Source organism: Cryptomeria japonica, chromosome 9 (assembly GCF_030272615.1).
Source record: "Cryptomeria japonica chromosome 9, Sugi_1.0, whole genome shotgun sequence".
Classification (NCBI taxonomy): Eukaryota; Viridiplantae; Streptophyta; class Pinopsida; order Cupressales; family Cupressaceae; genus Cryptomeria; species Cryptomeria japonica.
Window position 1 is genome coordinate 502,091,004 of NC_081413.1, and position 12,978 is coordinate 502,103,981.

The following is a 12,978-nucleotide window of genomic DNA, read 5'->3' on the forward strand; positions in this document are numbered from 1 at the left end:
CCATAATATCTACCTCGAACTTAGAGGTTTTCAGTGCAACAAGTTTGGACCATTATTTGGAAGATATTTGGAAATCCACATGTTCCTTCATTCCCAGATGATCCTGCTTTGAATTCCTTCTTCCACTTGATGGTGTTGGCAATATTCCTTTCGATGATGATACCTTAAAAGAGTTTGAATATGAAGCAACACTTGAGCATTATGATGATCCAAAAGCTCCTCCTACAACTTCTACTTCTCCAGTTGGATCACACATTCATCTTTTGTTGGTGATTCATTGAGTATTACTAGTGATTCATTACAAAAGGTATCTATTTATCTTCTTGATTGGGATTCCTCTTTGCCAAACATTGGTTCATTTTTTCATAGAGTCGCGCATTTCAAATTTGAAGAACACGCTTGAGGGTTTATCTCTCTTATTTGATAATAGTTATAGCACCCTAGTTGTCAGTTCATCTTCGTCTTAAAGCTTGTTCAAAATCAAATTCCATTGGTTCCTTGCTTGTCACCTTCTATTGTGATTGGGTATGGACCTGATTGGTTTATGGCATATTCATCATGCAAGGACTTGGTGACATGAGAAGATTTCAGAGACAACATCATCCTACATTTAAATTCCACTTCTTAATTCCTATCCAAAATGGGTGGCATTCTTGCATTTGTACTTGGCTTATCTTCTTCCCAAGGGGAGAAATGTTGTTTGTAGGCATTTGGACTATGTTTTGTCTTCAACACTCACCATTTCTGCAAGACATTGTTCATTATGGGGGGGATATCATGTCTCTCTTTTTCCTTAATATGGGGGGATATTTGATTGTATATACATAATGTATTCAGTCCTTGAGGACTCTCTAATCCTACATGCATCATCATTTTGTTTATTTTCTCTCTTTTGGAGATAGTTTTGTTCCACTAGGGTTTCTCCTTTTTTTCATTTGTGATATTGCATTTGCATTGTACATGGATAACTAACATGGCCTAGTAGCCAAGACTTTATTGCATCTAAGTATTGCATCTTTGCATAATAATCTACTCCCTAAATTGCACTTAAGGGGGGTGTTGGTGTAATTAAATGTTGTACCAAGTAAAATCTTCACCTAGGTCCTAATTACACATGTTACTTAAGTTTACTTAGTGACCACTTTAGAAACATTCTCACTGTAAGTGGAAGTTCCACGTTTGGTGGACTTATCACACTATCGCTCATCCACCTTATGTGGGTGATAGGTTATCATTTGCATAGGATTATGACACTCATCAACGTCATGTGTAATCCTTCATTTGACCTTGTCTTTACATGCAGGGGTCATTATGTACATTTCCATGTCCATTAGCAATATTCATCAATATTGCATTGTTGAAGCAATCTGTCTTGCCATTCTCTCTTGTGGAAGCTATTTTGGCCTTTCAGAGATCCTGGGGTGTTGTAAAGTCACCAAATACTCTAACTACCATAAACTAATACAATGACTTTTGGAATTCATCTTACACATTGTGAGCAGAATATAGTGGTAGAACTGCCTCCAAACACCCAGTCTACAAGTAGGGAGGATTTGGTCTCTGACACCCAAGACTTCCCAACCCCAAGCACCAGCAGTCCAGCTCCATAGGATGTCTCCAGGTTGGTGTGATTAATAGAGTCCAGCAACACCACCTGATTTCAGGGACAGCCGCCATACATCTGAAACTAGCCATATAATTGTGAGAGTTCAAGTAACCGTGTCCACCAGACCCCCAACCGACAGGCAGCGACTGAGATAAATCAAGCTAGCACATCCATTCCTCTCTGTTCGATCTGGAAATTAATATTCAGGAGCAACATGTCATTTGTAAGTCATCGGGACTGTAGACATTGATTACAACTTACAATCTGATGTGATAAAATAATCTGTGGTTTCATTGAAATTTAGCAGTGTAAAGAATTACTATTTATCATATCTGGTGAGATCAGCAACCTGATGTCTGTGTGGTTTAACTGTCAGTCATTTAATGATATCAGATTTCCACAATCCATAATGTATAATCTTAAACTTTCTGGATTAGATTGTGTCAGTCATTGTTATCTGAAAACATCTGAATTGTATGTCATCTGATTTTAAATTCTCTGCAAACTGGTTATTGCAGAAAGTGTGCAATCTGGGCTGATTAAGGGGATAACTGTTAGGAATTTTACAAATGATACAATGGTGTCAAAAGTATAAACATTCCGATACCTACCAAATGATATAAATAGAAGGTTCAATAAAATAAAAGCAGCACATCATTTTTTAAAGAAATCAGAAGAAAACATCTGACGAATTAAATCAAATGAAGAAATTGATTGTACCAAGGCAAGCTTGAACTCAACAAACAAAACAAATTATCCTGAAAAAGCACAAAGAACAATATGTTTGCTTCATAATAAAATGCTATGGCCATTGCAAAAGCTTCAATATGTTAACCCTCAGTCCCTTTCAGCTTTCAACGGCAGGCACATTAATCCCTCGAGCAAAAGAAAAGATGAATTCGTAGACAACCATCTTGAGATTGATGTGATACTCAAATATAATGGTCACCATTAGGCAATCTCTGAATCACCATGCCTAACACATTAGGCCAGAAGTAATTTATACTACAAAAGGAACATGACTCTTTAATCAGGTAAAGCGGTTCCACGTTCCAGATTATTCTTTATCTCAATAGTATACTTTCCAAAAGCCCTTTCAATTTTCTTATTGAAGTGCTCATTACGATCATTGATGGAATCGATATCTTTCTCTTCATGAAACCTGCGGCGTCTACTGAAAGCTTTCCTCTTCTGATCCCTGTCCTCTAGCTCTTTCACCATTTTTTCAATATTTTCTTCTGGAATCTTTGGTGCCTGAAAGAAGAAAGGATCAGAACCATTCAGAAAGTCAAAATGAAAAATCAACTCAGCACAGCATCATTTTTTCATCAACTATCGAGTTAAAACATCCAGAGGTCCTTAAATGGCCTCAAATATGAAATGATTATTTTGAATTGTCACCTTTCCATACTGCAGACTTGAACCATCCCGATAAAATTCAGGATCAGATTCTTTAATCTTCGCATACTCATCCATGTCATTATTTATATTTTTGGTGCGCTTCTTGTAACCATTGTATAGAGACTTCTGGTTGAACACTGAAATGTATGATGAAAAACAAAACACCATTTACATGTTTGCCCTAACAAAAAATACAATAAAAATTAAAAAAGCTATTAAATGAAGAGAATCATCTTCCTAACACATTATTTATATTTCTACATTAAACTCAAATCCTTTAAAAAAGCACAGCATTGAGTACCATCCCATCCAAATGGAGCGGGCTTCTTTTCCCATTTCTTGTACTTTGTTTCAGCTGCCTCCTGAGTATCTAACATGTAAGCTTTTGTGATATCGAGACCATTGGCATCTAAATGCTTTCCCAAGATTTTCTTCTTTTCTTCAATCCACTTTTGTTTTGACACACCTCGGGGTTCATGTACAGTCTCTTGTCTCTTCTTTTCTGCAATTATGTCCTTCTGATTGGCTTTTCTTGCTTCATTCTGCAGAATAAAAATACAAATTACACATAACTTTTAAGTGGAGATCGAATTTGTAATTACAGCGATTTTTGCTTGAAAGATACAATTACTAAACCAAAACCAAGGGGTACAAATTGAAAATCCTAACCATTTTAAGTCTCAGATCAAATAGCTTCTTTTGCCTTCCAGTGAGTTTTGAGTAGTCCACCCCTGAATCATCATCATTATTTTTCTCAAATCTTTGATCATGACCATCAATAGTGTCATCCTGAGCATTTGGCAACTCTTGAGAGATGGGCACATCTTCTGCACTAAGCTCATCAGCTTTCCTCTTCACACCCGGACCAGAGACGGTATTATATTCATCTATCTTACAAGTGACTGATTATTAAGCACCCAATTAGCATGTGACATAAACAATACATATAAGAACTAAAAAACATTAGTGCCACAAATACTAACCACTCAGAAATTGTGCCACATATTGAACTAGAATAAGGTTGCTAATACCTGTTTCTACGCTATAGGTTCTAGATATTATGTTAAGTCTTTTGGTACTGTAAGTGTCACATTTTTAATAGGCCCATTGAGCATATTTGGAGTAAAACTCATCACATGGTGGAAACAAAAAATGTTTTGTAGTTTATCTTTATATTATAATGCATAGATCAAAAACTCAGGTGAGTACTTGCAAGCAGTACCGGCCTGGCAAGTAGCTCACCAAAACACATGACAATAGCTTGCAAGTCCATGAGAAAACTTGGCTGGCATAAAAAATGACAGTCCAATAGAAAACAGTCAAACTTGTAATTTTTCTCACTATTCTTTTCAAGTATTCAACCTTCTTGACATATTTGAGTATTGAGCATTTGTTTGTAAGTGATTTGGAGTGAGCAGCAATCAAATTTAGCAATGTCATCAGCCACACTTGACAGGGATGTAATACTTTCTCTGTTTATTTTTTTGTTTTCTCCTTCATTCTAAATTCTAGTTGCTAGTGTTTTTGTTCAAACTTTTCATTTTTTCCATTTTGCTAAGGCTTCATCTCATTTTTTTCAAACACAAAATGGCATCTGCAAGCAAAAGAAGTGGCAGCAAGCCTCAGGAACCTACTTGGAAGCAAGGCACAGAAGTTACAAAGCCAAGAATAGTAACATGCAACAATAGTGCCATGAATATGAAGAGGCATAAATCACCTCAAGGCTCAAATATCACCTTGCACAGATCAATAGCCAAGACATTGCAATATATAATGCAGTGCCTGAGAAGGTTCGATGAAAGGTTCATGCTCTCCTTTTGTCAAATGATCAGAAGAAAATGGAGAAAAAGAGGACATCAGAGGCATTGGCAGCTTTCATGAGTTCTACAGGGTGATAGGGAGATTTGGGCTCTTCATCTTCCATTGGGCCATGGATATGGAAATATCAAACCCCAAGCAACCATAGTCAATATTTTTATTCTATCTGATAAGTGAACAGATGGCAATAACTGCATTAATCAACTTCCTTGTAGCTTTGGGACAACAAGTGCTTTTGAGGTTAGTTGATGCCTCCAATAAAATAAAAAACGTCAAGACCCTGTACAACTTGTTGAATGAGGCAGCAATGGAGGTGGAATTGGATTATGTTGTCTAGACTCTAGATAGTGACCAAAAATGCAACTACATATGTGGCAAATTGTAGACTTTTTGAGGTGAGACACCCTATGTTGTTTTAGAGCCCTTGTGCTATTCATTGCATTGAACTTCTCTTTGAGGATATCAGGAAACTTGAATGGGTGCTATGTGGTAGAAGAGGTGAGGAAGTGACAAAATACATTTACAACCAAACATGGGTTCTAAATCTCATGGGAGAATAAAACATGAATAGCAAGGAGCTCATGCAGTTGAGACTCAAATGGTTCACCACTAATTTCATAATATTGTAGTCACTGTTAGATAGACTTGTCATTGACGTCCAAACAAGATATGCAGATGTCAAACTGAATGTTGTCAAAACAAGATAGATTCTTTACCAAATACGGAAGATATGTGATGTGCACCATACATGATTCAGGCAAGTGCAGATTCCTGTTGACGAAAGATAGCAGTATATTCAGAATTTTGAATTGATTAATCTGCAACTTGATTACTTCTGGAAGAATGGATCAATAAGAAGCAATGACTAGATATTTACACACAGTGATTTGTATGGATCAATACAAATCAATGACTAGATATATTGCCTGCCTTCGATCTTGTCTGAGTTGGAGGAATATTTTCAGAACTCATACACTAATAAGAGATGCTACGTTTCTTTTGGCTATTTGCAGATCGGGCTTCATCAAGTTTTAGTTGTGTAAACCTTATCGGGTTGTGTATATGGTTGTGCAGTTTTGAATAAGTTACAACTATAGGGTCAGTTGTAAGCAGTTGAAACTGTTTTGATTAATTAAGATCTTCCCAACTAATTATTTCCTCGAACTACAGATCATATCTCAGTTTCTGACGGCTATTACACAAGGCTATGATACAAAAGGTTGTTTATTCTTTCTTAAAGTTTTTGCAACTGTTTGGACAGTTAGATAGTTATACAACTTCCTTTCAAACCGCTTGGGTTCAGTTGCAACCGCTAATGCAGTTGAAACTAAATTCAATCATTTAAATATAATGTAATCCCCGATGCAGCGGGAATTAGAATGATATTATTTATTGTTTATTAATGGTCAATAATGTATTTTATGTAAATAATTAGGTAAGATCGTGTTTCCGATCTTTCAGTAGTTTCTTTTTAGAAACTTGCTCTATTTGTAAATTCCTTGTACTTTATTAATTGAGCGTTCTTGTTCATTGTAAATACAATCTAAATTTTACCAATTACTTAGCGTAATATGGTATCAGAGCGGGAAAGAAAATAAGGTTGTTTTACAAAAAAAATCGAAAAGAATTTTTTAAGAAATTTGGAAATCAATCTCTGTTATATTTGATATTTCTGATCCTCGTGTTTCTATTCTCCCAATTGTTTGTGGTTTCCATGCGGATTGTCTCTGAAATTCATGTTTTTTTAAAAAAAAAGAGTCATGTTCGGGGTTTTTTTGAGGCTGTTTTTTAGACGCAATTTTTCGCGCCTTTCTGCAGATTTTTTTCTTTTTTGCGGAGTTCTTTATTGGCAACGAAAATTTTAGGCATCGAATTTTTCAAAACCCACGTTCTTTTCAGGACTGAAATCGCGATTTTTCGTCTTCAGCAGCGATCCTTTCTGCGCGATTTTTAAATTCGCGATTACCTGCGATGCCTCTCCGTCTGCTCCCTGCAACTCGATACAATGGAAGCATTTTCCTTGGAATTTTTAGCGACAGCCCCTTCAAGTTTTTCTGCGATATTTTTTCAATGCCCTCAGTTCGTGATTTTTCTGTTTAGCGACAGGATTTTTTCTGCAGTTTTTTGGCACCTAGGGTTCATTTGAACCCTCAATCTACGTTTGGCAGCCAATAATTTTTTTTCTGGGTCTGCAGATTTTTTCCGTGATTTGGCTTCACAACTTTCTGCAACTTTGGCTAGGGTTTTGACTCTTCAGTTCAAGTCAAAAATTTATTTTAATTACAGATTCCTTATGGGTTTTTTGAGAGCTCTTCTGGGTCTTTGTCAAATTTTTCTGGGTCAGCCGGAAATTTTTCTTGAAATCCATGCCAATCGTACTTCGTATTTTTCGAAGTCTGTACTTGATTCTACCTTTATCTCTGCATAAGGATTCATCTTCAGTTTTTACGCCTTTTCAAACTTCTTGTTTTGTGTGCATTGGGAAACGTGCAAGATGGTGCCATTGATCAACTTGATGTTGGAAGGTAGTCAACAATTTAATGGCAAGAATTATAACACCTAGAAGCAGCGCATGCTAACTATTTTTGAATATCACCGCCTTGATGATCGTCTTGGGAAAAGAATCTCGTCCTACCGCAGCCGGATCAGATCAGGACAAGTTTGATGATCGCAATCGCGAAGCCATCATGCTCCTTAAGCTCTATGTCACAGATGACCATTACCTCATATTCCTTCTGGTAAATCAGCATCAAAAATCTGAACACATCTGAAGGAGTTGCATGAGACATCCGACAAAAGCCAAGAATTCTTTCTGAAGAACTAGTTGTTCTCCATCATGATGGATGAACACATGTCCTTATAGGAGCATCTCACGAAGAGTAAGGACATTCGAGATCAACTCGAAGCTATTGGTCATAAAATGGAGGAAGAGGCTATGGTAGTCATAACCCTGAAGAGTTTGCCAAAATCTTATGAGCACTTCATAGAGACTCGACATTACGTCTACGAATGTTGATCTGAAATTTCCAAAGTTATGCACCAAACTTCTGCAGCAGGATCGTTGGAAACAACAGTTTGGTAGCGGTGCCACTTCATCCTCCTCAGAGCAAGCCTTTGCAGCCAAATCCTTTCACAAGGATAAAGGCAAAGCTCAGTCATCTCAATAGAAGGGCTCCAGTCAGTCTCAGGAAGGTTCGAAGAAGAAAAAAGTTCAGTGCAATTATTGTCACAACTATGGCCATATGATCAAGGATTGTCGCAATCGGATAGCTTCCGAACAACGGAAGCAGGGGGGGTCTCAGCCTAAAGCCAATGTCTTTGAGCACACAGAGCAAAAAGAGTCTGCCTTTTACGCCTTCATGGCTAAAAGACCTGCAGACCATGTGAAATCTTCTACCTGGTATATAGATTTTGGTGCCTCTCGGCATTTCACTCACAGGCGTGATTGGCTTACAGAATTCTCTCCCTATACTGATTCAATCATATTTGGAGGAGATGAAGATTATACCATTGTCAGCAAGGGCAACGTTGAGATACAATCTGGTGGGAGGAATCTCATATTCCTCAATGTATACTACATTCCTGGCATGGAGCTAAACCTTCTCTCTGTGAGTTAGATTATGTGGCATTCTCCTCAGCTTGATGTCATCTTCAGTGCACATAAGTGTTTGATTGTTGATCGTGCGACACGCACTACTGTAGCTGTTGTCATTGAGGATCATGGTCTTTACCGACTTGTGGATACGGGTGATTCTCTTGAGCATGCTTTCGTAACAAAATCCTCCTCTATTACCAATCTATGGCATCAGCGATATAGTCACCTGAACACTCACTATCTTGCTCAGCTTGTTCGGGAAGATTTAGTACAAGGCCTACCTGAAATCCAAACTCATCAGCGAGTTTGTGAAGCTTCTCAAGCTGGGAAGCAACACAGGACACTGTTCAAGGATGGTGACTCATGGCAAGCATCTAAGGTACTCCAATTGGTCCACGCTGATGTATGTGGTCCAATGAATAATCTTGTTACTGGGTGCAGGTATTTCTTGCTTTTTGTTGATGATTTCAGTTGTAAAATGTGGGTGTACTTTCTTAGACAGAAATCAAATGTGTTTCCTGTATTTTAGAAATTTAAGGCCTTAGTCGAAAAAGAGTCTGGTTGTTCTATTATTACTCTTAGGTCTGATAATGGGGGGGAGTTTTGTTCTACGGCTTTCTCCACTTTCTACGATACACATGGCATAAAACATCAGTTAACCACACCATATACCCCTCAACAAAACGGCGTTGTAGAACGTCGCAACCACACCATTACAAAAATGGCTAGGTCTATGTTGGAACACAGAAATGTTCCTAAGTATTGGGCAGAAGCAGTGTTTACTGCATTTTATCTCCTTAATAGGTCTCCCACTCATGTTGTTAAGGGGAAGACTCCTAAGGAAGCCTGGACTAGTCGCAAACCCAAGATCAGTCATCTGAAAGTTTTTGGCTCTCTAGCATATGCATGGATTCCAAATGTCAAGCGCTCTAAGTTGGATTCCAAGAGTCGGAAGCTTATGTTTACAGGGTACAGTGACAACCACAAGGCTTATCGGCTGATTGATGTAGACACTGATCGTCTCATCTTCAATCGTGATGTTGTCTTTGATGAAGATCAAGGACCATTTCAGCTTTCCTCGTCTGAGCAGAATTCTGAGGATCAGCCTTTGAAGGCTTTTGACTTGGGTGTCTGTCTTCCATTTGCTTCACCAGATGAGAGGGATGACGCAGATTTTGAATTTGATGATGCACTACATGAATTTCCTCTAAATGATGCTAATCTTCCACCTGTCCCTGTTCCACCTCCAATTCCAGTTATTCCTCCTGCATCTGATGTTGGCACTTCTACTCTCCGGCCTGAATGGTGGGCTAAGACCATCAGTGATCTCCGTCCTGATGAGCTCATTGAGGGTAGATCTTCCAGAAATAAGGGCAAGCAGCAAAATACAGTTAGATTTGCTCTCATGGCCAACATTCATAGAATTTATGAGCCTCAAACCTATACAGAGGCAAAAGGGATTCCAAAGTGGGAACAAGCAATGGATGCAGAAAACCAAAGCCTTTTAAAGAGCAACACTTGGGTTCTCTCTGATCTTCCTCCATAGAAGAGGCCCATTAGCTGCAAATGGGTGTATAAGGTCAAGTATCATGCAAATGGTACCTTAGATAAATACAAGGCCAAATTAGTTGTTCGAGGATTCCCACAGCGGGAGGGCATTGATTATGAGAAGACTTTTGCTCCTACTGCCAAGATGAGTACAATTCGTCTTCTTCTTGCTATTGCAGCTCACAGTTTGGATGGAAAGTTCATCAGATGGATGTTAAGAGTGCCTTCCTTGATGGTGACTTGCAGGAAGAAGTCTACATGACGCAACCTCTTGGTTTCAAGGTTGCCAACAAAGAACATCAAGTATGTTGACTCATGAAAGCACTCTATGGACTCAAACAAGCTCCTCGAGTGTGGTACATCTAGATTGATCAGTACTTGGTTGCTAATGGTTTTCAGCGTTGCCCTTCTGACAGTAATCTGTATATCAAACACTCTGGAGATGATGTTCTCTTTCTTGTTCTCTATGTGGATGACTTGATCATTACTGGTAGTTCAGCACATTTGATTGCAAAAATCAAATAGGACCTGTGCAAGGCATTTGATATGACAGAGTTGGGGCTTCTCCATTATTGTTTAGGTGTTGAGGTTTGGCAGACTGATGGTAGCATTTTTATTTCTTAGTCTAAGTATGTCAGGAACTTGCTTGATAGGTTTCAAATGTAGGATTGCAAACCTGCTTCCACACCTATGGAGACAGGACTGAAGTTGTCGGCCAAGTCTAATTCTCCTCCTGTAGATGAAACACAATTCAGGCAACTAGTGGGCAGTCTCATCTATCTTACTACTACTAGACCCGATCTCAATTTTGCAGTGAGCTACATTTCACGCTTCATGACAGCCCCTAAGGCTGATCATTGGGTAGTAGCAAAGCGTGTGCTGTGTTATGTGAAAAACACTTCTAATTATGGACTTCTTTACACTAGGAGTCATGTCCTAGACTCCGCAGTTACACATATTCAAATTGGGCAGGTTCAGTTGACGACAGGAAATCAACCTCTGGGTATGTGTTTAGTTTGGGATCTGGTGCAGTCACATGGACTAGTAAAAAGCACTAGGCAGTGGCTCTCTCCTCGACAGAAGTAGAATATCGAGGAACAATTAAGGCAGAATGTGAGGCAGTTTGGCTTTGCCGGATGTTTGCAGATATGCAAATATCTCAAGCAGGTCCGACTCCCTTGTTTTGTGCTAATCAGGGAGTGCTCAAACTTGCCAAGAATCTCGTCTTCCATGAAAGAACCAAGCAGGTGGAAACTCACTATCACTTCATCAGAAAGCTTGTTGAAGACAAGTCAGTTCAGTTGTTGTATGTTCCAACAACCGAGCAGACAGCAAATAGTCTCACCAAGTCGCTCAGTCTAGATAAGTTTGTTAAATTCAGGGCCAACTTGGTGTTGTTGGTAGATTGTCCATTAAGGGGGGGTATTAGAATAATATTGTTTATTGTTTATTGTTATTAATGGTCAATAATGTATTTTATGTAAATAATTAGGTAAGATCGTGTTTCCGATCTTTCAGCAGTTTTGTTTTAGAAACTTGCTCTATTTGTAAATTCCTTGTACTTTATTTATTGAGAGTTCTTGCTCATTGTAAATACAGTCTAAATTTTACCAATTACTTAGAGTAATAGTGGGTGTTGATTGTTGTTCACTGAAGCAAAGAAAAAGGTGTGCCATTTTTTAGGAGTTTAGTATTAACTTATGAGAAGAGTTCAGTTATGTAAAACTAAATAAGTTTTGTGAATGTAATGGAGAATATATGAATACTAAACCTGTAATGGAAGTGCTGTGAATATACAATTAGTAATGAAAGCTTACAAAGTGCTGTGAGAATATAGTTAACTTCGGATGGAAGATTAAAACTTTACTGTGATTCAGATCAGGTATAACAGTGTTTTGTAATTCTTTATAATGAGTAAGTACTTTGAGTATGCAATTCATAAAGGAGATTTAAAATGGTGCTATGTGTGATAAGTTGAATCAGATTAAAATGTGAATAAAATCAGTTACGTAAAAGCAGAAATATATCATAATCTTTTTGGATAAGTTCATTCTGATTCTATGTGTAGACAAGATTTCTAAAGGTTACTGACAGTACACAAGTTCTATATGTTTATTTGCAGATTTCTAAAGTTATAACAGTTGGTAGTATCCAGGTTACAAAGGTATATTTGCAGAATTCTAATGATTGCAATACTGAACGGAACATCTGAAAGTTGCCTATACTCCATATGTAAAAGTTTGTTTGCATATTTCTTATGTTGTAAAAGTGCTGAGTAGGTGCTCAGATTGAGAAGTTAATAATTGTTAGAGTTGGTGCTCTCAAGCAAGGAATTTGGTGATTCCTTAAGGTTGGTGCCCTTAAAGTATTGTATACATTTTTTTTGTGAGGCTAAATTAGGACAGTAGATCCTAGCAGCACTTCTCACCGTGGTTTTTCCCATTCCGGGTTTTCCACGTATTTCATGTGCATTGGATCCTATGTGTGGTTGCATTCTTTTCAGTACTGATTTTAAAGTTTTCAGTTTATCAAGAATACTTAATTAATCAAGGGTCTAAAAGTTTAATCTACTACTAATTCACCCCCGCCCCCCCACTCTCAGTAGTAGAATTGTGTTCTACAATTGGTATCAAAGCCTGGTGCTTGAAAAGGCTTAATTAGCTTAAGTAGATCTTGGTTAAAGAACACATGGCTTGTTTGGAAGGACCCTCCTCAAATAAAGACCCTTTATTTGATGGTACTAATTATGCTTTCTAGAGTATTGGAACGGAAAGTTATTTGTCTTCCTTGGAGTTTGATGTAGAGATGTTCGTTGTTAATGGTTATACAATGCCTAAAACTCCTTTAACTGATCCTACTCAAAAGAAAGAGTATGAAAATAATGTTAAGAGTAAGAATTCAATTGTTTGTGGTTTATCTAATATTGAGTTTGCTAAAATGATGCATTGTCAAACAGCTAAAGTCATCTGGGATAAACTAAAGAGTATCAATGAAGGTGATGCAAAAGTGA

General features: G+C 37.9%; 1 protein-coding gene across 1 annotated transcript in view; it reads right to left on the minus strand.

Annotated features, from left to right (window-relative positions):
- Window positions 1–2,336: 2,336 nt before the first annotated feature.
- The window catches only part of LOC131039330 (uncharacterized), a 46,943-nt gene continuing 36,301 nt past the window's right edge, over window positions 2,337–12,978 (minus strand). Inside the window, exons 2-5 of the mRNA XM_057972043.2 lie at window positions 3,677–3,909; window positions 3,309–3,549; window positions 3,008–3,144; window positions 2,337–2,860 (exon numbers count right to left, since the gene is read on the minus strand). Coding sequence (XP_057828026.2) covers window positions 2,633–2,860; window positions 3,008–3,144; window positions 3,309–3,549; window positions 3,677–3,909 — 839 coding nt within the window. The 3' untranslated portion in view covers window positions 2,337–2,632. The remainder of the gene's footprint in view (window positions 2,861–3,007; window positions 3,145–3,308; window positions 3,550–3,676; window positions 3,910–12,978) is intronic.